General features: G+C 49.7%; 1 protein-coding gene across 1 annotated transcript in view; it reads left to right on the top strand.

Annotated features, from left to right (window-relative positions):
• Positions 1-21,690, top strand: part of DNAAF8 (dynein axonemal assembly factor 8) — an 84,803-nt gene extending 63,113 nt beyond the window's left edge. The window contains exons 24-31 of the mRNA XM_066330092.1: positions 1,279-1,448; positions 6,392-6,587; positions 8,246-8,340; positions 9,296-9,416; positions 11,442-11,659; positions 13,575-13,660; positions 17,923-17,992; positions 21,154-21,690. Coding sequence (XP_066186189.1) covers positions 1,279-1,448; positions 6,392-6,587; positions 8,246-8,340; positions 9,296-9,416; positions 11,442-11,659; positions 13,575-13,660; positions 17,923-17,992; positions 21,154-21,231 — 1,034 coding nt within the window. The 3' untranslated portion in view covers positions 21,232-21,690. The remainder of the gene's footprint in view (positions 1-1,278; positions 1,449-6,391; positions 6,588-8,245; positions 8,341-9,295; positions 9,417-11,441; positions 11,660-13,574; positions 13,661-17,922; positions 17,993-21,153) is intronic.
• The last annotated feature ends 1,338 nt before the right edge of the window (positions 21,691-23,028 follow it).

Genomic DNA, 23,028 nt, shown 5'->3' with positions numbered 1-23,028 from the left:
AAGAATGGGAATATTTGCCCAAACCCATAGCAGATGGTGAGGAAAACATCTGGAGGCCCCTGAGTGCTTACATAACCCACACGGGTGAGGTTGCTGAGGTGGAGCCCAGCAGCTTCCTGCACTCCCAGGCAGTTGCTATGGAACCTTTCTGTTCAGGAATGATGTGAGGAAAACAGCACATCTGGAACAGGATGGCTCCCCGCAGCACAAGGGTTAAGTTTCCATATCAAGTGGGGAGGAAATAATCTTGGTTTTTATTTTTGATCCTGTGTTTCTGTGCCATGTCCTGCTTGTCACCTGGAAATAACAACATTAAGTTCCAGGTTGATGCTTTGCTGCGTTGACATCTGTGTAATTAGTACTGGGGTGCACAGGAAACAGAAAATTACTTTTTTTGTACCCAAACAGATCAGCTTGGATCAGTTTTAGCAGCCTGTAGGACTCATGCTGATTGATGTGGTTCAGCACCAGCAGTTCCTGGGCCTCATAGACTGGTTCTGACACTTCACTTGCCAATAAATCTCCAAAAGATGTTATAAGGATAAAATATTAACTATACTCTTAGTAGCAAGTGCTTTAGCAAGACTAAAAATTTGAAAATGCTGTCATTTAAAAACTGAATTTATGTATTTTCTGCCTTTAAATCCATTTTCATCAGACAGCAAAGCTTTCTTGGTCTGGTTTGTTTTTTCCCTCTTAGAGTGCTACAACTTCCTGGCAGCTCTGCTGGGAGAGCTGTGTCAGAAGCAGAAAGTTTTTTCTGGAATGTCAGTTTTAGTAAAGACAATTCAGTTAATTGTTGGTTTATGACATTAATTGGGACCTGTCATGGTTGTTAGTGCCTCTCTGAAACAGAACTTTAAAATATACAGAACACCAGAGTAAGGTAATAGCTGCTCAAGAATTTCATCACATAATCACCACCGGTCACATGAAAAATGTAAAAGGGAATATTTTATCTCTCTTAAAACATTCATCTGTAATATAAAGGTATGAATCTTATCCGACAGAGCTCCCACAAAAACTTTTCAGACCTGGAGCAGATTTCCTTGATGGAGAAACCTCAAGCTTAGACCATTTCAGACACATTTTTAATCTAAGCACCCAAGAAAGCAAACCCAAATAAATAAATGACCCTCTGTGCCCGGGGGTTTTATGCACTTGTTTTGTTGGTGTTTTTGTGAACTTCCTGCCAGGTTTCTGCTGACCCCCATCCCCAGCTGCGTGCTCAGGGTAGCAAACAAAACCCTCTGTGTTTCACCGAGCTCTTTGTTCCAGGGGCACAGGTTCTCTGCACGGTGCTGCTCATCAAACCCGGTGTCTGGAGCCGCAGGTTGCCCGGGATCCTCCGGGGTCTACACCTGGAAAAATTCAGCGTGGTGGGGATGAAACACCTGGAGCTGGCAGCGGCTGCTGCCTCCGCACTCGTGCCCAGCGAGGTGCAGCAGGTCAGTGGAGGGAGTGGCAGCTCCGTGGGACCTGTGGAGGGAGGAAAAGAATGAGCTGTGGATAATCCATTCCCAAAAAGCCCAGCAATTCCCACCCGGGATTTCGGAGCTGTTGCTGGGAGCGAGCTATATGGAACAATCAGATCTGTACCTTATCAGCACAAAGAGAGCTGACGGTGCTGAGGGCTTCTTTTATCACATGCCATAAAGACAGCCCTGGTTTCTCCTAAACGAAACTGGGGAGAGTGAGGGCAATACAGACCTCACAGGAATCTGTTCAGCTCTCCCTCTTTCCCTGCCAAACAGGTGTCCTCTGCTCCTTCCCCCAGGTCATTCCAGGTAGGGTGTATCCAGGGAGCACGTGTGCCTGGGTTTATTCCATGTGGTGAAACTGGGAGAGCCTCCTGCCCTGTCAGGGAATGCACATCCCTGCGCTGCTGTTGCCTGAGATTACATTGCAGACACAGCTGAACCCTGGGAGACAGTCTGTACAAGTCACCTGCAAGGAGAGGAAATTGTCCTTGCTCATGTCTAATAGGAAATAAAGAGGGTTCTTAAATCTTAGGGCACTGTGGGGTTGATTAGCTAAAAATAGGTGTTTGATGTTTGTTTCTGCTCTTTTATGGCATTAGAAACCTTTCCTCAACCTGACGTACCCTGAGTGTAAGGATACTGTAAAAGCCAGGGAACTGAACTCTGGGCATTTGAGAGGAGTTGGGTTATTATTTTTTTCCTTCCCTTGGGGAAAAAACAATCTGTGGTATTTGATTGCTTTCCTGAAGACGTTTAACCACTTGACTTTATGAAAAACAAACATTTATAGTTGATACTGCACTTGGGTTAAGTTTGGAAAGTTTATAGCATTGTCTCCTACAAATTCTTGATAGAGACTTCCAGAAGAAAATAGGCACATGCCAAGGCAGTGCTCTGGAACAATTAATACCTTCTGCATGGTAGCAATGGGCACAGGCATCTGACTTTTAAATATTTACACTGGCAGGAGAGAGATAGTGGCCATTAGGGTTGATGGGAATGTGCCTCCCAATGTTATTTAATCACAGAGCTAAATACAAAATGCTTTTTTGATCATCTGAAACAGAAAACATCTTAAAACCCCCAGATATCCTCAGGAAGCAATGCAGATGCATGTGGGGTAAATGTGAGGAGAGGTTGTTTCCTGAAAATTTCCTTGGTTTTGGTGTTCTCCAACACACACAGAGCAGCTGTTGAGCACTGATTCAGTTGCCTTGAAAAGCTGGTGACTAATGAGTATAAAAATTACAGACTGTTGGAGTTTTGTTCATGAGGGAAAAAGCAGGATTTGAAAGTGAGGAAGCAAAGAGAACAGTCTGCCTTTGGTGAGGGGGAGCAGACAGTGGGAAATGCTTTCTGCTGGCCAGGGGCTCCTGCTCCTTTTCAGAACAGCGGGAATGGCTCTCACTGGGGAGGGCTGGGAAAGGCTGAGCTCCCAAGATAAGTAGGGAGATTTTGAAAAAGCCTCAGCAGGCTCCAGGGACTGGGTTATTTGGAAAATCCGATGGGTAAGTGGCTCAATGGCAGCCGTGAGGGCAGGGCTGTTTTTCCCAGCTAAATTCCATGTACAGCTTCTGGATGGGAGGAATATTAATGATGGATCTGCTCCTCAGCCTGTGGCACAATGGGATGCAATGGCTGCCAATATGGGGCAAATTGCTGACATTTAGCAGGTCACAGAATCCCAGCTGGGATAATCCCAGTTGGGTTTGGAATTGACTGCTGGAGATCATCCAGTGCCACCCCTCTGCCAGGGCAGGGTCACCTGGAGCAGGTGACACAGGGATATATCCAGGTTGCTTTAGGATGTGTCTAGAGAGGGAGACTGCACACCCTCCCTGAGCAGCTGTTCCACAGCTCTGGCACCCTCCATGGAAGGAAGTTCTTCCTCAGGTGGAGCTGGAATTTCTTGTGGTTTAGTTTCTGACCATTACTGCTCATCCTATCACTGGGCACTGCTGGAAAGAGCCTGGCACTATCCCCTGACACCCTTGGAGATAATTATATGGGTTGATGAGATCCATGATGAAACATCCTGTTGAAGAAGACGGAGCCAGTGTCCGTCCCTTCTCGAAGTTCTGTCCAGGGCTTTTTCTCACTTTACCCAAAGCATGCTCCAAATCCATCTCTAGAGAACCCCAAAGCACTGGAACTTGCTGGTTTGTTGTGTGTACACAGCACTTGAGAGCAAATCTGGGTTTATTCACTGCAAGCAAGACAACCTCACGTCTCCTTTTCCTTTCTAATGTATTATTTACATGCACTTGACAAATATCCTTGGCAGCACAAGCTCAGCTCCGTGATTGCTTTTCCAACTGCAATAGTCTCCCTGAGCTCGGAGCGGCGCCGTGGCCTTTGGAGCACCAGGAAAAAACAACTGCTCTGCTCCTTGCCGAGGTTATCAAATCACAGGAGCCATAACAAGATGTTTTATCCGCAGTTTAATAATGATTAGAGAAAATAAAGGTCATGTAAGTAGAGCTGACGTTGTCTCCTCAGCTTTCAGCATGACCTGGTGGCGTTCAGCCTGTTCCCGGGGGGATTCTGCCCAGGGAGCCTGGATCTCCCTTCACTGCTTATCCAGCACATCCAGCACTGTGCAGATTGGCAGTTTGGGCTTTATTTTTCCAGTGGGGCCTGATCTTGCTGTGGGGGATTACCTGACGTGATTGCCTGCAGTAGCAGGTCACTGGACTCAATAACTCCACGGTTCCCTCCAGCCCCATCTTGTGATTCCGGCGGTAAAAGCAGCCGGATAATTCGGCTGCTCTTTAATCCCGTTAGTCCTCCCGAGCCAGAGCACAGCTGTAACTTCCTCTCGATGCAATTGCTCCCTTAATTCCAGGCAGCTGCACAGGGGCAGCTCAGCCCAGCTGCTCGGACCCGCAAGGGCAGGGAGGAAGGATGGGAATGAAGGGCTGGCAGAGCCTGGAGTGGGTGTGAAGAGTGAGAGGAGATGCCAGAAGCTCCCTGACACCATCAGCAGCAATTAGAAACAGCATCATCCTCGACCTCATGGCCGTGGATTTGCTGGGGAACGACCAAAAGAAGAGTTTTGTTATTTAGATCTGAAATCACTGGTTAGAAGCCCTGGAACAAAATACTTTCATTTATTCTGGTCTGTTTAACAGAAACTGAATGTTTTCTTTGCAGCTGTTTCCAACCTGGGTGAATATTGATATGTTTTATCAGTCCTTTTGAAAGCTGTCATGAAAAACGTCACTGCTTTTTTATTGCCCAAAGAGAAAACCCATGGAAAAGTGGATTAAATCTATTTTTTTTTAACTAACAAAAATTTTCAAGCAGGAAGGGATTATTTTGTATTATACAGAACTGAATGAATGTCACCATTTCTCAGTACATTGTGACAAGCTGAAATTCTTCATCCTCATGCAAGCAGAGCTCTTGTCACCAGAGCCCCTGAGTGACAGCTGTGACCCTGTGCCCATGAGCAAGAGCAGTGACAAACACCACACCCAAGGCCCTGAATACCTCACCAATTTAAGCACTGAGGGGTTTTCTCAGGGAACATTTTGCCTTTGCAAATAGAGGGGGGAATATCAGCCTTGAGCCCGTGGTTGTCAATTCATAACCTACTTCTCAGAGATGCAATTTAGGAGGCAGGCAAGTGCGAGAAGATTTGGGTCAAAGGCAGTGAATGGTTGCACGTGATAGAAAAGCAGAGAGGCCTCGAAGTGTTTTATCTCCATCTTTTTAAATGAAATGATAGGATTTGCTTTTGGAAATGTTTTATCTAGAGAATTGCTATCCTCTGCCGCTTTTAGAAGATTAAAAAAATAGAGGAATTAAAACCTCTGTGAATGACGTGATTCAGCTGAATCGAATGGTGGTTTTTTTTCTCCCTCTTGTTTTTATTTCCTCAAAAACTGGGAAAAAAGTAAATAGCTGTGGGTCGATTCTGGTAGGGAGCTGGAAATGCCCTTGTTTTTTTTAAGCTGGGGAGAACATCCAGCCCTGGCTGCTGCGCTGTCGGGTGCAGGGAGGCACAGCTGGATGTTCCTGACACCTCGTTCAGATGGAAGGGCAGGAAGAGGCAGAACTGGATGCTCCTGACACCTTGTTCAGATGGAGGGGGAGGAGGTCTCAGAACTGGATGCTCCTGCCATGTTATTTAGGTGGAAGGGCAGGATGAGGCACAGCTGGATGTTCCTGCCACATTATTCAGATGGAGGGGCAGGAAGAGGCAGAACTGGATGCTCCTGCCATGTTATTCAGATGGAGAAGCAGGAGGAGGCAGAGCTGCAGCTGCTGTGGACACCCTGACCTTGTGCTCAGCCCAGACATCTGCAGCAGGCTTGGCTTCCCAAGGTTTTCCTTGATTAAAGCAGGCAGCAAGGCCAGAGAGCTCTGCCACCTGCCTGCCCCCGATTCTGCTGCCTGTCCCAGAGTCCCTGTCAGTCTGTCTGTCCCCAGCCCTCTCCTCACCAGTGCAGTGGTTGCTTCTCATCCTCAATGTACAGTCCCAGGGAGTTGTGACCACCACAGCTCTGCTCAGGAGTGGGCATGGCTGAACTGACTGTGCTTGGAAAAGAAGCAAAGGTGGAGACATTTGTTATGGAGCAAAGGGCATCAGACAAGGCCAGAAGACTCATCCCAGACTATTTATGACCCTGGTGTTCTTGTTTGTGCCCATGCTTCCTCCTGATCTGGATGTCCCCCTGAAGGAAGAGCCCTCCTGTGACCTGCTGGATGTCACAGGAACTGCCTGGTGTCTGAGCTCTGGATTTTGGAATCTTTAGTACACCAGCAGTGTATTAAAGAGGAGAGAAAACAAGGAGCAACAGCAGATTTACTTACTTACAACATTCCTTCCTAACCAAAGGAAAACTGAGCTGTTCCCAGTGCTCACCAGCTTTCCATAACCTGTTCCATCTCTGATTTCTTCTCAGGATCCAGCTGCTGTAGAAGCTCACTGCGCCTACCTCACCTCGGGCACTGCCCTTGTGCTGTGCCTGCAAAGGCCCAATGCTGTGAAGAAGCTGATGGATCTGCTGGGACCAGAGGATCCTCAACTGGCCCAAGCACTGGATCCATGCCTCTGGAGGGCTCAGTATGGCACCAGCACAGTCCAGAATGGATTTTATGGTAGGTTTTTGTAAAAGAAAAGTCCAAAGGCTCAGATATGTAAATAGACATAACTTCAATTAATGCCTGAAGCAGAGCAAACTCTCCCTTTTTCTCCCTAAGTGACAGGGGAAATGCAATTTAGATTAAAATGGAGTTCCAGGGAGACTGGTGGACCAAGAAATGCAGCTTTACTCCTCTGGGACTCAGCTGCAGAGGTGAACCTGCACCCTCCCATCTCCTCTGGGGCTTGAGAAGTCATTGAACTGTGCTTTTTCTTGCATCCAAAGAGCTCTTACATGTGCACCCTGCACTGTCTTGTACCTTGAGCAAAGTGAGAGTAAAATACTCATTTTAGGAGCATTTGTGTTCTCTGCAGTGCCCCAAATGATAGAAGCACAGAAGGTTTGGTGTGGAGGTATGGAAAGGATCCAGCCCAGCTCAGACACTGGGACTTAGACAACCTCAGGATTGTAAACTGCTGCCTTAAGGGCTGCTCTGGCTATACAAACCCTGGAATTATGGAGCTCCAACAGGGCTGAGTGTTCTCAGGTGGGATCCTTTGAATGGGTAGCCTCCAAGGTAGCAGTATTTCAGAGGATATTTGTATCCCAGGAGGATGGATCTGTGCCAGCACATTGACAATCTATCTAAACTCCAATAGAAAAAGCTTTTCCCTCTCTAATATTTTCCATCCACAAATCTCCAAACATTCTGAGTAATGCTTTATAACACTGTTGCTTTATAGGGAAATATTCAGCTGCTAAGCCTGGAGGGACTTCTCGAGTCACTGAGTTCAGTTAATTCCCTCACAGACAGCCTCATCACGTTTTCCCTTCCATAAGCACCCACCCCAACTGGATGGATGTCACAGAGCTTTGAGAGCTAAAAATCTTCTTACATTTTCAAACTTAAATATAGCCACGTACACTTTGTGCCCATTTGTTCCTGTGCCATTATCTGGACTTTATTTTAAGTAGCTCTTTTGACACCTCTGACCTTTCCTACCCTGAAGTGTTTATCAGAAATCAGATTTGTTTCTCAGCTTTGGGTCATGTTGGGTCAAACGAGCCAAGGTCTGTTTTAACTCTTCAGATGATTCTCCATTTCCTCAGTCATCCTCATGTCATTTCTCTGACTGTTCTGGTCTCGATTTACCTTTCTTGGCCAGAGGTGAACAGAAAAATGTACTTCCTGCAGCAATACCTCATGCTGATTCTGATTTCCGTGGTCAGTCAGAGTTCCCAGCGTATTTGGGACCTGCATTATTGTTACTAAGTACATTTGTTTCACTCACCAGTAGCTCTTCCCCTTCAGTCAGGGCAGCCTGGTGTGATCCAGAAGCAAGGGAACAACAGGATTTAGAGCTGGAATTGAAAGGTTTCACAGTCTCCTTAACATGATTCCCTCAGCTCCACTGTTAAGAAATAGAAGGAGTCTTGTTTACATGAGGAGGCTGCTGAGTGATCGTAGGACAGAATCAAAATACCAAGGAGGCAATGGAACTATTCTAAATATAATGGTTTAAAATGTTTGCTATTACTGTACAGAACAGCTGGCCTTTAAAGCAATTACTGCAGTGAGTTGCACATCATCAATCTCTCCAAAAGATGAGTGTGAGTCTAGAGAATGTTTAATTCATGGCCTGAGAGAATCTTCTCATTGTATTTATCTCTCAGGCTCCAGATCCTATCCAATGGCTGTGCGGGATGTGAAGCTGTTTTTCCCAGAAGGGCTGTGCTGTGCCCAGCGTCAGACAGTGCAGGAGCAAGAGGTAGGAATCTGCCCTTTCCTGAGCTTTATCCTGCTGTGCCAGAGCAGCAGCTTTGGCCCTGCTATCCCGTGACTTCTCTCCTATTATGCTGTAGATAATGCAGCTCTGGATGTGTTTCCCAAAGCTGCCAAGTTCTCCTGGTGCTGGGGATGTTCCTCCCTCTGCACTGACCCCGGCAGCCTCGGTGAGGAAGAGCTGCTGCAGATCTGTTTGTTCAGCAAGCTCTGCTGTTCAGAGCTCAGGCTCTGGGCTGCTGCTCCCAAATGATCAGCATCGCTTTGGAAGCAGGTCACGAGTAGGGACAGCAGCCTCATCCTGACTGCTAAGGCACACTTGACCCAGGAGCTGTTTTTTCACCAGCTTTGTATCATTCAGGGATGGGATGGCTGATGATGTGAAAATGATTGGGATGTGCTCAGCCAAGGGATGGAAATGTCTGAGCTTTGCTGTGGCTCAGAGGTGATCCATCTGAGATGGTCCTCTCAGGAGATTAGCTCTGGAAATGGCCACCTCTGTAACGGGCCTCATTCATGTGGGTGTGCAGCTCAGTGCAGGGCATCCTGACTGGGCCAGTTCACTCAGGGGCAGAGGGAGCTGCTGCACCCCAGCGTGGCACTGGGTAAAGCTGTCAGACTCTCACAAGTTTTGTTTGAGCTCCTGGCCTTGAAAAGCTGGGAGTAGAGACCTGAGAATGATGTCTGGATATGGGAACTTGAAAAGAATGATGAGATGCTGCACTGAATTAAGCCTCAATTAAAAAGAAGAATGCATGTAAAATGTTCTTGTATCTCCAGACAAGCAGGTGTTTTCTCGGCTGGCAATTACAGAAGTGCACGACAGCAACTAAAGCTTCACAGCTTGCCTGAATCAATACATGAGGAGTATTATCCCTCCTCATTAGGTAATGTGTTCACATGACTTGCTTCTCCCTCCCTCCCTGCCTTCCCTCCTGCAGATCCAGAACCTGAAACATGACCCCATCCTCAGCCTGGGAACCAGGAAGCAGCGCAAGATCCTAACCCGTGACCCGGGAAGACATCCCGGTGTCCTGAGCTCCGAGCAGCCAGGCAGTCCTGGTAAGGAAATGTAGCTCCTGTTATAGATTGGGACTGTTATTGATTCATTGGACAGCAAGACAAACCATCTGATGGCAGCAAGATTGGGTATTTCAGAAGGGAGAGACAGCTCTGAGCTGCAGAGAACAGCTCCAGGGGAGTCCAGCCTTTAACTGTTCACCTGCCAGCACTTCAGGGGTTTACAGACAGAGCTGTCCACAAGGGCTGACCTTAACAGCAGCAGCAAACAAGCACTGACAGCACAGCTAGTGTCAGAGCAGCACATGTTCCTCTCTGAACCCTTCCCAGGTGTCTCGGCACGACCCTGGTGGTTTGTGTCCATTCAGAGCCTCCCCTGGGGAGGCAGGAGCACAGGCCTGGGCAGCATGAGCTGTGCTGTGCTGTGAGTAGATAATTATCAGTTGGTGCAGGGAGTGCTGCTGGCAGCAGGGCCAGAGGCCTCTCCTGAGCTGGGCTGAGAGCTCATTCAGCTCCCACTGCTGCTGAGCAGCTGCCAGCTCCAAATAACTCCCAGCTCTGGCCAGGCTGACTGTGATTGGGAGCTGAAGCTTCAGCCAGGCTGACACTTCCTGGGATGCAGCAGCTTCTCAGGGCCTCTCCTGCTGATTTGACTTGATAGACATGTGTAAACACAGCTGTGCTGCAGAGCAGGAGATGGCACTGACACCGGGGGATGCTCCCACCTTGGGATGTTGTGGATTGATCCCAAGCCTTTATAAACAAGCAGGGAGCAGGTGAAGCATCCCTGTGGGGTTCCTTGGGAAACAGAATTGTTTAGAACCAGGCTATTCCCATTCCTTTAGCTTCAGTTCTGATGTGACTGATGTGGGCAGCTCAGGAAATGTTCCTATGCTACACCTGATCACTGCAGTCCTTAATCCCAGCAGTGGAACCACAGGATTGTTGTGGATTGGAGAGGAGCAGGATAAAAAAGTGACAGAATCCCAGCCCAGAGTGACACAGGGCTTTAGGGGGGCATTGGTCACATACCAGAAGGTGCAGAAGTGCAAGGAGGAGGTGGTAAATCAAATCCTCTGCTCCTGGGGTGAACACCAAGTCACTTTTGTGCAAGAGGTCTCTGAAAGAGGATTTGTCCCAAAGTATTTGGGAAGTGTGCATCATCTTAGTGCACAATGGGAAAGGAACAGGTTTGCTGTGAACGAATCACTTGATTTGTAGAAGAGAGTGCATAAAATGAAATGAAATAAAATAAAATAAAATCTTGTTGCAGAGAGGGCACAGGCATTCTGCAGGCTTTGCACAGCTCAGTGTCAGGAACTAATCTCAAAATACATGCCCCTAATTTCCTGCAGCATGAGGATATCTTAGCTTTGAAGATGCCTAAGCAGAGTAAAAAGGAAAGCAGTGTACAGCGCTGATGTGTTTATGTCTCAGAAAATGTATTTCAAAGAGTTACTGCCCTGGAAAAGCGAGTCCACGTGATCTCTGAACTGTCAGGCACGATCTCATAAGTGCCTCCAGCAAAGCAGACACATCACTCACGTTCTGGGCTCATCTTGGACACTAGAGGAAGCTCTTGCACACAAGGAAACCTCCTTCCAGCAAATAATTATCACAAAGCTGCTGCCTAATGGACAGACAGATTTATCATAAGCAAAATATGAAATACATTAAGCCTTACGTATGCTGAGCAGAATTACATTTGGGATTATAAAAGCAGCTGGATTAGCAGCTTTCTCTGCTAGGAAAAAATGAAAATGGAATAGTATCTCCCGTAGCAAACCAGCAGTTGTCCTTGTCTGACTCCTGAAATGGGGTCACTCCTGCTGTCTTGTGATCTCCAGACAGGGACACAAAGGCGTGCAGCAGCTCAGGATGAGCATCCCATGGCCCATCCCATGGCCCATCCCAGAGCACATCCCATGGCCTATCCCAGGGCACATCCCAACACCTCAGTGCCTCTGACTGCCATGGACACGTCTGTGCCAGGGCAGAGGCACCGAGAGGAGGGCTCAGAGGTGCCAGGGCAGAGACCAAATCAGTGTTTTGCTCTTTTCCCATCAGGTCAGGCATTGCTGGAGAAGCTCTGCCAAACCACCTGCCTGGTGCTGCCCAGGATAATCCTGCAGGATTCAGAGTCCCCTGCGTACGTGGAGCTGCTGGAGGAGCTCGTGGGCAGTGGCTTTGTGGTGACAGGAGCTCGCCTGGCCATGCTGGACTCACCTCAGGCTCTCTGCATCTCCCAGATGCTCAGCAGGGCCAAGGGCAGTGTTGCAGCAAAGGTATGGAACAGCTGGAGCTGGGCTTTGCTTCCTTGGCACAAAAGAAGAGCCTCTTAATGCCTTGCTCTGATGTGCTGCCCCAAGGCTTTGGTGGCACTATGGCAACACTGCCTCTAAGCCCTGGCACCTCTGGTGAGTAATGTGGGCACTGGGGACACTTCCTGGTGGTCCTGTATCCCTGAGAGCCCTTGACACCTCTCCTCATTTAGCCCTCATGGGAATGGCCCATTCACCGCTCATTTATTGAATGTTTCATTCCAGTCAGCCATCACCCTGTTCTGTGTGTTCTGCTGCTGTCTCCTGTCTTGTTTCTCCATATACACAGTTTCTATTTCCCCCTCCATAATCACACCACATTAATCCTTCTCTACAATGCTAAAAAGCCTTTTTTTTTTTTTTTTTTTTTCTTGAACTGTGCCTTGGAGCATGAGCCAGATTTTCCACCTGGAGTGTTGCCTCCAGTTTGGGGGTCCCAGCACAGGAAGGATATGGAGGTGCTGGAGCCAGTGCAGAGGAGGCACCAGGATGATCAGAGGGATAGAGCAGCTCTGCTGCGAGGAAAGGCTGAGGAAATTGAGATTGTTCACTTGGAGAAGAAAAGGCTTTGGGGTGACCTAACTGTAGCCTAGGATGTGAAGGAGCTACAAGAAAGATGGAGAGACTATGTACAAGGGCCTGAAGGGACAGGGTAAGGGGGAATAGTTTCCCACTGCCAGAGGGGAGGATTAGGTGGGGATTCTTCCCTGTGAAGGTGATCAGGCCCTGGCACAGGGTGCCCAGAGAAGCTGTGGCTGCCTCTGGATCCCTGGAAGTGTCCAAGACCAGGTTGGATGGTCTTGGAGCAACCTGGGACAGTGGAAGGTGTCTCTGCCCATGGCAGGGGGTGGGACAAGATGAGCTTTGAAGTCTTTCCAACCTCGGCCATTCTGTGGCTCCCATTTAGTCCAGCCCAGCCTGGGGTTTGGGCACAGGATGTGCTGCTGCGCTGAGCTGACATTGCTCCACAGCAGCAGGATACCAGGCCCAGACTGTAGGAATAGTCCTTTTCCTTTTGCTGTCGGAGAAACCCACCCAGTCAGGAACCTTGCCTGGGCAAAGCCGGAATGAGCAGGGAAGTGCTGTCAGCAGCAGAGAGTAAACAAGGAAGGAAAGTAATTACAGTGGCAGTAGCAAACCAACAATCACCTGAGGGCTGTCAGACCACAGCAGACCCTTCACAAAACACAACATTTGGGCTTCCAGCTCCCAGTTCTAAGTCTTGGGTGTTATCTGTAATAGGAGCATGTAAGATCTTTTCAGGTTGTCCTTTTTAAAACTGACAGCATCCCTTTGAAGTACATCTGTATGGAACAGCAATTACATCTAGCAGCCAATTAGTGTAAGCACTGCTTGCCTGTCCCCTGAGTCCCTCGAGGATCCGTCCCTCTGCGCATGGAATGTGCACAGCTCTCTAAGAAGAAGGACAAATCAGCGCTGGGGGAGCAGAGTCATCCCTCCTCCCTCCCTCAGAGATAAATGGCCCTGGGTAGAGTTGGCATGTTTCCAGAAGGATCTGTCACTGCTGAGCCAAAGGTGAATGTTACAGCCTTTGCTCTCCCTCTCTAGAAGGGAGATAGGCTGCTTCAAGAAATGAGTGTTTCTGCTGCAATATCTCAATATTTACCTGTCGTGGTATTCCTGCTTGCAGCAGAGGTAGGGACTGAATAACACACCCAGATACTCTGCCGGTTTTCATTCAGAGAGAGCAACAGGAATACTGTAGAGCTCTAGGGATCACAAACAGCTCAGACATAGCACTGGCTCTGCCTGGAATGATCTGTTGCTCTGTGGCTCCTGTTCCTCACCCATCAGCCAGACTCAGAGACTTGTTCAAGTGCAGAGCAGCACCAAAGCCCTGTTCCTGCCTCTCTTGCAGTGCTCCCTGTTGAAGGATGGCTTGTGCCTGGTGCTGGCAGCACAGCGGGACAGCGCCGTCACCTCCCTGCACTCCCTGCTGCACAGGTAAGGAGGAGTCCTGCCCTGAGCCAGGGCACCTCTCTTTGCTGTGCTCCTCATCAGGGCAGCTGCCACTCAAGGGCAGCCTGTTGTGCACAGTTACCTTGTTCAGGGGTCAGTCACTGGGGCATGGAATTGTTAAGGTTAGAAAAGATCGAGCTCAGCCAGGAACCCAATACCACCAGCAGATTCTCCATTGAACGAGGCCCTCAAGTGCCACATCCAACACCTCCAGGGATGGGGACTCCACTGCTGCCCTGGGCAGCTCTGCCAATGTCTGACCACACTTCCCATGAAGAATTTTTCCCAATATCCAACCTAAACCTCCCCTGATACAGCTTGAGACCATTTCCTCTCATCCTGTCCCTGGGGAGCAGATCCCGACCCCTCCAGGCTGTCCCCTCCTGTCAGAGAGTTGTGCAGAGCCACAAGGTCCCCCCTGAGCCTCCTTTTCTCCAGGCTGAGCTCCTTTCCAGCTCCCTCAGCTGCTCCTGGTGCTCCAGCCCCTTCCCCAGCTCCATTGCCTTCCCTGGACACACTCCAGCCCCTCAGTGTCTCTTGTCATGAGCCCAATACCTGAGAGTGTCCCCCAGTTTCCAAGTCATGTGTCCTCTACTCAGGATCTTTAAAAACCAAACTGTGTTCTTTCTTTGTTAAGGACCTGCAGTGTCCATAGGGCTCAGCAGTGTGTTTCTATGAATACAGGGAATTCTCTGAAATAAGAGCTCACATTGGGAATAGACCTGCTGAATCAATAAAATTCCTAGGAGAAATATCTTAGCAGATTTTATGTTTGCTGTGGAGAAAAAAAAAAAAAAAAAAAAAAAAAAAAAAAAAAAAAAAAAAAAAAAAAAAAACAAACCTTAAAATAAATGCCAGAAAGCAAAATCAAAAATTAGCCTCTTAAATAAATCACCAGAAATGCTGGGTAGAGGATGTATAAGCCTGGAAAAACAAACAGAGCCCCTCTGCAGGGACTGATTAGTGAAACAGAGTGATTAGCAGGGCAATTAACCCTGTGTTCCCCAGAGGGAAGGGCTCTCTGAACGGGGCTGGTATTTGGCACTGGCATGTGCAGCTTTTGCACATGGCTCCTCTGGCACAGGAACCAAGAGTCAGGTTTGTGCCACATCCCATGTGGAGCAGCCCAGCAGGCACGTCAAAAACCCCATCCTGACTTTGGCTATGACCTCTGGAGGACTTCCAGAAAGTGCTGTCAGTGGGACAGGAGTCAGGGATTCAGGGATGCTGGAATTTGCAGACACCAAGGGATCAAAGCTGAACATCCACATTGCTGCACCTCAGAGTTCTCATACTTTGCAGAAATGTTCCCAGGGCCACACCTGGGAGGAATGGTTGGAACAGATTTCATTGGTAACTTTTCAAAAATATTTTTTTAGGTTACTGACAGCATTTTGACTTTGCTTCCATTCATTTAAAATCTCACCCTTGGGGAGCCACATCCCAAATCTTCCACTCTGCAAGGGGAGAAAAACAGCAAGTTACCCAAGACCTATCTGGTGTGATTTCTCCCACTCTTTCTCTGGTTTACAATGAAAAAAGAAGTGAACTCCTGTGAACCCTGGAGGTCAGTGCTGGAGGTAGTTCTGGGAGAGTCACTCAAGATGCCCCCACTTCTTTATTTTCCCCAGCACCACAGTCATAGGTGCTGCTTAACTGGATGAGCTGCAGCCCAGCACCTCCCTCTCCTTCAGACTGGATGTGTTTCCAGAGGCCAGTCCCAGGGCAGCCCCTCCAGTGCACAGTGACTTCTCCTGGCTTTCAGTGAGCCCAGGGAGTGGGCAGGAATTGGTGCAAATCTCTGCACCTTCACCCCACCACCTCCTGCTTTGTACAAAGAATGAACTGTGCTCAATTCCAAAATACACGTGCATAGCTTATGGGGGTCAGGAGGCACTTCCAAAGGGCAGGATCCACTCCCAAACAAATGGATCTACCCCCAAACAGTAGGATCCAGCCCCAAACTGCAGCATCCACTCTGCCTCTCCCTCCAGTGCCAGAGCCAGTGATCACAGAGCCTTTTCAAACCAGCTCTATTAGAAAAAAAAATTGTCTTCATGATGGAAAATGCCTGTGGAAGGGAAGGGCAGCAAGGTGTGCCCGAGGGTGGGAGGAGGGAGGGCTCTGATTCTCAGGGAGATCAGGAGCTCACACCCTTATTGTTTCCCAAGCTGTCGAACTTTTTAAAATCAGCCTGACTTCACTGGTGCCTCCCAAGGACACTTCATGCCAAGACATCGTCAATTTAAATAACACCGGAGGTTAATTACTCTTACAGCTCCATCAGCCCTTTCTGTCCCGGATAAATCACTGGATATTTATCTCCCTCTCCCTGCCAAGGCCCAGGATTCCAATACCTGCCCGGGTCCCTGCATTTCAGCTGCACTGCTGAAGCCTCACCGCGGTGAAGGGATTATTTTCCAGCTCTGGGACTTGAGTCACAGCTGAGCCACATTTCTGCGGCTCTGTGCCACGGGGAGGGACGTTCCCATCTGTATGGAAGCCTGGCTGTGATGTCAGAGATGGGCTAGGATAAGGAGGAATCAGGTTTTGAGAGGAACAATGTGGGCTAGTCCTGAGCCTGTTAAAGCTTTCCTAAACCAGCTCTGTCAAGGAGAGGCATTCAGATCCTGAGGGATTCAGAGACAGCTCCAGACCCTCCTTGCTGTGGTTGTTCAGCAGCAGAGCCCACTCTGGCTGCTCTTTGGACATCCAGAGCACCAAAAAATACCACAGAGCACAGAAAAAGGGACAGGAACAATGCAGGTGTGGGCACAAAAGCAGCCGAGGAGTTCGGTTGGCTGCCAAAAGTGGAGCCAAAGCAGGAATTTGGGAGAGTCTGGGAGCGTGCCAAGGGGAGCTCCCAGGGCAGAGGGAGATGTTTGGAAGAGGTGAGGGAGAAGTGGGGACCCCGGAGAGGGAAGTGACACCATCCTATCCATAGACGAGGGAAAACGATGTGGGACTCACCTTTCTTGTTCTGTCAGCATCCGGCTGCCTGGATGGCTCAGGATAAAGCATCTGAATTTTCCCTGTCATAACTTGTTTTCACAGCCACATTTCCTGGCTGGAGGGTGGCAGAGGCAAGAATTTACAGCAATAGATTCAAAGCAACTCCTGGAAGGAAGGCATGCTCTGCTTTTTATGCATGACAAACCAGATTTAGCTGCCTAAAGAGGTGATGCTGATTCCACAGTGATTACTCCTCTATGGTTTTAAGCATTTAAAAAGCACTTTAAGATTGTCAGGACCTGTGTTGTGCACAGACTTAGCATCTCACCTGGTTAACTCAGCTCAGTAGGCAGGGTTTGGCTAAAGCACCCCCAAAGCCGAGCTGCAGGGGGAGAAATTTGGGGGTTAGGCCAGGCTTTGTGCCTTCCTGCCTTTAAACGAGGTTCTGCAATCAGAGCAGAAGCCAAGTGCTGAGGAACTTAGCTGGATGTTTTTCTCTCTGATGAAACATTCTTACCAAGTGTTAATTGCTGCTAGCAGGGAGCGATGTTATCCCTATAGGAAGCTCATCCCGGGGAGCTTTGGAGGGGAAGGAGGTGTAGAAATTAAAGAAAAAAAAAATAAAATAAAGAGAGAGAGAGAGAGAAAATGAACACATGGGGTGTAAAATCTGGGAGCTGTTGAAAACCAGTGAAGGGAAAACTGTTGCCAAGCACAATACCTGCATATGGGGGCAGGGAGCTGGGAGTGGTTTCCAAAGCCTCGGGAGAGTTTTCAAGCCTGAGGCTCCGCGTGTGCACTGAGTCCCTTTAAAAGGCACTGCTGAAACTGGTACCTTGCCTCTCGATTTCTCTGGAATACGTTTTGTGGTCAGGTCGTGTGTGGCTTGAGGAGGGCTCGAGCAAAACCAGGAGTGGTGAGGTAGTGCCTGCTGCTCCAGGCAGTTCAGTAAATCCTGGGATTGGGGGAAAACACCCAAATTATCTCAGTGGAGAAAGAGCCCCTTGCCCAGAGCAAAGTGCCTACATTTATGTGCATTTCCCACTGCCCCAGAGCCACCATTATGCAACTGGACATGGCTGTTTGTTTGAAGGTTTGTATTTAAATAGTGAGAAGCCATTTACACAAAGCTTTGTAAAACCCAGGATTTAGCTGTGTAAAGAGGAGCAGTAACAGATGCCCGTGGCTGGAGCTGCTGGCACAGAGCTCAGACCTCCCCAGAGCTGGGTCATCTCCCTCCCTGCCTTCAGCTGACATGACAAACTAACCCTGCTGCCCTTTCTCTTTGCCCCCAGTGCCTGCTGGCAGAACCGGTTGGTCCTGGACACTGCAGAGCATCTCCTTTATCCCCAAAATGAGAATCAGGCAAGTAGAGAAGTTTATGGTATGGATATGTGTTCTTTGTACCCCTGTGATGAAGGAAACTCGTTAATATTGGTAGAAATTTCAAAGAAAATGAGAATTTTCGAGTCAGAGGTGGTGACAGCCCCAAGCCTTGGCTAAGGCTGAGAGCCCAGAACATGGGGAAGGTGAGACCAAAATCCTGTCAAACTGTCTCCCACATTGCAGTGGTGACACAGTTTTGAATCAAAACATTTGAAGATATTGATAAAGGTTCTATATTTTTCATAGAAATTCTGTTACTTATTGTGAAAAGTCAACACTGAGAAAAATATCTTGGAATGATTGGGGTTGCAAAGGACCTTAAAGCTCATCCAATGCCCCTCCCTGCCATGAGCAGAGACACCTTCCAGTACCCCGGGTTGCTCCAAGCCCTGTCCAGCCTGGCCTTGGACACTTCCAGGGATCCAGGAGCAGCCACAGCTTCTCTGGACACCCTGTGCCAGGGCCTCAACACCCTCCCAGGGAACAATTTCAAGTGTCTGTGATATTTGTCAAAAATAGCAACAGGAAATGTTCATTCAGCCCTATGGCCAAGCTGGCACAGGTCCTGCGTTCTGAAAGTTGCATTTCAGAAGCCCAAATCCAAGTGGAAGAGGAGGAGTGAAGCCATTAGCCATTCCAGGGATGGTCTAGCTGAATATTTTCTCAGTAATTTCATCCCAAGAAAGGAAACACTGAGCTCCAGACATGTGGGCAGCTAATGGGAATAAACTGCATAAATACATTCAAAATTCGGGCTGTAATCATCAGAGTTTAGTTCAAAACCAGTGAGAAGTTTGGATAGAGGAGGCAGAGCCTGAGGAGTTGGAATCAGAAGATGTAAAGTCTTGGTGGAGGTATCCCTGCCCATGCCAGGGGGTTGGAGTGACATGAGCTTTAAGGTCCCTTCCAGCCCAAACCATTCTGTGATTCTGTGATAAAAGACTTGTGGAGAGTGAGAAATGATAGCAAGTGGACAAACCTCTCCTCTGGATCCCTTTTTATTCCCAATAAAAGCCCAGCAGGAGGGCGAGATGTGTTTGTAACCTCACCTAACACATCAGAGCTGCTGCCTTCAAGCACCAGCGCTCTAAGGATTGAGCCTTAAAAGACACCGAGCCCTCTTTGAAGTGTGCATTCTTGCTTTTAACACGGACAAAACTACCCCGACTTCCTCGCAGTGGCTGAGCTGCCGTTTCCAGCCGTTTTCCCCGGGGCACAGTGGGATCCCCGGCGCTGCAGCGCCTGGGCAGCTCTGCCTGCACGGCTCTGCAGAGCTGCAGGGCTGTCACAGCCCGCTGCTGCCGGCTGCCAGGGTGCCAGGCTGTTGCCAAGGAATGTGACAGGGCAGCGAGTCCAGGCTGTCTCCTGATTTGCTTTGAAAGGACATTACATCTCTGTGCCTGATATAAAATCCCTTCTGCTTCCAGGTGCTGGGGAACAAGCCTATCAGGGACAGGCTTAGAGGGCTTTTTGTGCTAGAGAGGAGAAAAAGCAAATATGCTCAGCCCTTCTCCTGCTTCTGGCAGCCTGGGATCTGCAGTCTAATCCCTCTGGAAGCAGGGGCTGCTTATAGGAGCTTGGAGTTTAGAGCAGGAATGTGGTCCTGGGGCAGCAGCACGTCTACCTGGGGGTACAAACTGCACAGCAGCAGCTCCTGTTGGTTTTCCAATGGGCCTTTTTCTCCCAGGTTCAGAGTAGGTTCAGGAATCAGAGTGAGATCTGAGAAGCAAACACACTGGGGAATCTGTTCCTCAAAGGATAGCCCCAGGAATGATGTTTGAGCCTCTGATCTCCTGCTAATGAGTTTATGAAATGTCAGCCAGGCTTTGCAGGGCAAAGCTAATGAGCAACAACACAATATCAGGCAAAGTTCAGGAGGGTTAAACGAACATGAGTTTCAAATCCTCATGGTCTGAGCAGAGCTGCAGCCTTTCCTGGTGGAGACAAGCCATGGAAGTGAAATGGAATATCATCCTGGCTCCCAGTGTGATTTGGGATTAGGCAATAGGATGAGAAATCAGCTTTCCAAATGTGCCCTGGTGCAGTGCTGACATCTGTGCCTGGGCTGGTTATCTGCCTGCTTCTGCTGCATTCTGGAGCAACGTCATCTGCCCTGGGTGAAACACCTGCCTTAGGAGCAGACAAATCCAAGCTTTGAAAGTTCCTTGTTCTCCCCAGTGACCTGCAGGTGCCAGGCACACTCAGCACAGCTCACATCTGGAAGTGACAGAACCATGATTTGTTGGTGCCACCATTAAGGGCTGGTGACCTTCCACAGGGGTGGCCTGCTCCCACTGCTCCGTGCCCAGACTGGGATGTCTGCAGTGATGAGGAATGGTCAGGGAGGGCTGTGCTCATCCTGGGGACTGGGATGTCCTGGGGCTGGACACTTCCACTCACCTGCAGCAGTGACTGTGGCTGGGAAGGGACTGTGAGGACCAGTAGTGACTGTCCCTGGGTGACATCACTGACCTGCCACCATCAGAGCAGCAGGGTGACACAGTCTCTGTCCCTCCGTAAGAGCCCACAGGGAGCAGTCCAGCCTCCCCTGGCAGCACCAATCCCTCCTCTCTGCCTGCAGACACCTGAAACGTGGAACTGGAGCAGAGCAACACAGAAAACACCTTCCAGCCCCTCTTGTGTGATCCTCTGCCCCTCAGCAGCAGGCAGAAGGGCTGCAGTCCCACAAAAGAGACTAAAAAGCTGAGGAGAAGCAGGGCTGGCAGGAGGGCCTGAGGGCTGTGTGGGGTGGGCAGCAGCACAGCATCCTCAGTGCTTTGGGGCTGCGGGGCTCATTAGCACAGGCAGGATTGCAGCCCTTGGCCCCACATTGGCCTCTCCAGCTCAGAGACAGCGTGCCAGGGCTGGGCTTGGGGAGGACAGGCAGGGCAGCCAGGGAGGGAGATTTCCCACTCAGCACCTTGCTTGTTGCTTTTCTTCAGTCCCTTGAGAACATAATTCCTGAGCATCACAAGGAGCAGGGGTTCCCTGCTCTGGGACACTCACAGTCACCTCCATGCTGGGATTGATCCAGCCTGGGAAGCAACCTCTGCACAGCAAACCTGTCTCTGGAAATAAGTTTCTTTGCCACAGACAGAACTCACAGCTCTCCTCCAACCCTTTCCTTGTTTTCTCCCCAGGCCCAGGAGCTGCTCTGCTGCCTTTTTGACTCACTGACATCAGAGAGCATCCATCGAATTGAATCCCAGGATTTCTAGCAGAGATGGGCAAGGCCCCCAGGCAGCCTTGGATGCCACTGTGGAGATGGACACTCAGGCACAACCAGCTCTAAGAGCCCTTTTTGTTTGGAATTAAAGCACAGAGTGGGAAGTGTGGCATTAGCATGGGTCAGAGTGTGGTGGAGGAAGGCTCAGCTCCCCAAAACAAACCCCTCTGAATTGTGGCTGTGCTTCCCACTGGAGTCCATCCAGCGACAATCTGCTTGTGTCCATGGAGCAAGGCTTGGAGCACTCCTCTGGCTGGGAAAACCTCGGGAAATAAACACAGGGCAGCTGTTCCCTGCTGTGTCTCTCAGGTGCCTGGGGACTCCATCTCCCCCAGGCCTCAAAGACTCCGTGGAGAGACTCCTCTTGCTGCTGCTCCTGTGTTCTTTGAACCAAAGACAATCTCACAGCAAGTGAAATAGAAATAGAGGGAAAGCTGCATCCCTGGAGGTTCAGTACACCAGGCAAATAAGTTCAATAGGATTAAAACTGGACAGCTCAATGTTCACCTGCCTCTGCTCCAGCAGCCCTGTCATGGACTGTGCCAGCCCACGTCCTGCTCCCTCCATGGGCACACGGCCCTGCCTCCTCTTCCTCCTCCTGCAGCAGCTGCTGATCCTATGATCTTTTCTAGGAGCCCAGAGGAATGGAAGCTGGTGTTAATGCAAAGGCCCTCAGCCGTCCTGGGACATTCTCTCATTCTGTGCATGCTTCTGGTTCCAGCCCTGGCAGAGGTGGCCTGGACAGTCTCTGTGAGTGTCCCAGAGGTGAGGGCAGGCAGTGTGGCCAGCCCAGCTCTGGGTGCTGTGGGCACATGAGCCCTTTCTTTGCATGGCCTTTCCCTCAGGAAGAGCCTGGGGTGAGCCTTCCTTCTTCCCAGCTCACACAAACTGTGACAAGGTGACACCTGGGAGATCTGTCCCTTTGCAGATGAGGTGAAAGTGCCCAGAGCTGTCAGAGGTGTGGCCCTGCAAGCTCTGCTTCCTCAGCAGGGTCCAGTCCTAACACAGCCCCTGCCCTTGGAACAGCCAAAAGAGAATGTCACAGCCAGCTGGGTGTGAGGGGGACACGGTGACCTGGCCTGACCTCACACAGCATTTCAGTGTCAGAATCACAGAAACCTAGTGTCTGTGTTGGAAGAAACCTTAAAATTCCTCCAGTGCCGCCCCCTGCCATAGACAGGGACACCTTCCACTATCAAGGTTGCTCCCACACCCTGTCCAACCTCGGAAGTTTTTCCTAGCCTCTGCTTCCCAGCACTGTTCTGCCCCATGGGCTCTTTGGGCTTTGTGGTAGGACCAAACATCTCCAGAAAAGAGCTGGAGAGGGAAGCAGGCAGCTGCCCTGGTCCCTGGGGAGGACGAGGTCCTTGGAGTCAGCGTGCTGGAGGAGCCTGCTCTGCTCCTGCAGCTAAGTAGGCCATTTCCTGCACTCCAGGCACATTTCTGTCATGCTTGTAAGCCCTGCATGGCTTTGAAACAAATGAAAATTAAAAGGATCCACCCCCAGCACTCGGGGAATTTGATCTAGAAAAGGAATGGAATAAAGACAGCAGCTGAGGGAGCAGCCCTGTGGAGCTGCACGTGAGGAAGGGGCACACGGGGCCAGCAGCAGCCCTGACCCGGCCAGCCTGGTGACACAAGGGTCACAGAGCCCTGTCCCTGTCACCTGGGCCCTCAGGGCTGTGGGACTGACATCACAGGGAGCTGGACACCATGAGGGAATGGATGGATGGATGGACCCCATGAAGGGATGCTCTGGTGAGTGCCAGCAGTCAGCCTGGGGAGGTGA

The sequence above is a fragment of the Sylvia atricapilla genome, chromosome 15 (genome assembly GCF_009819655.1).
Source record: "Sylvia atricapilla isolate bSylAtr1 chromosome 15, bSylAtr1.pri, whole genome shotgun sequence".
NCBI lineage: Eukaryota > Metazoa > Chordata > Aves > Passeriformes > Sylviidae > Sylvia > Sylvia atricapilla.
Note: the sequence above shows the minus strand (reverse complement) of the source record. Positions and strands in the feature narration are given on the sequence as shown.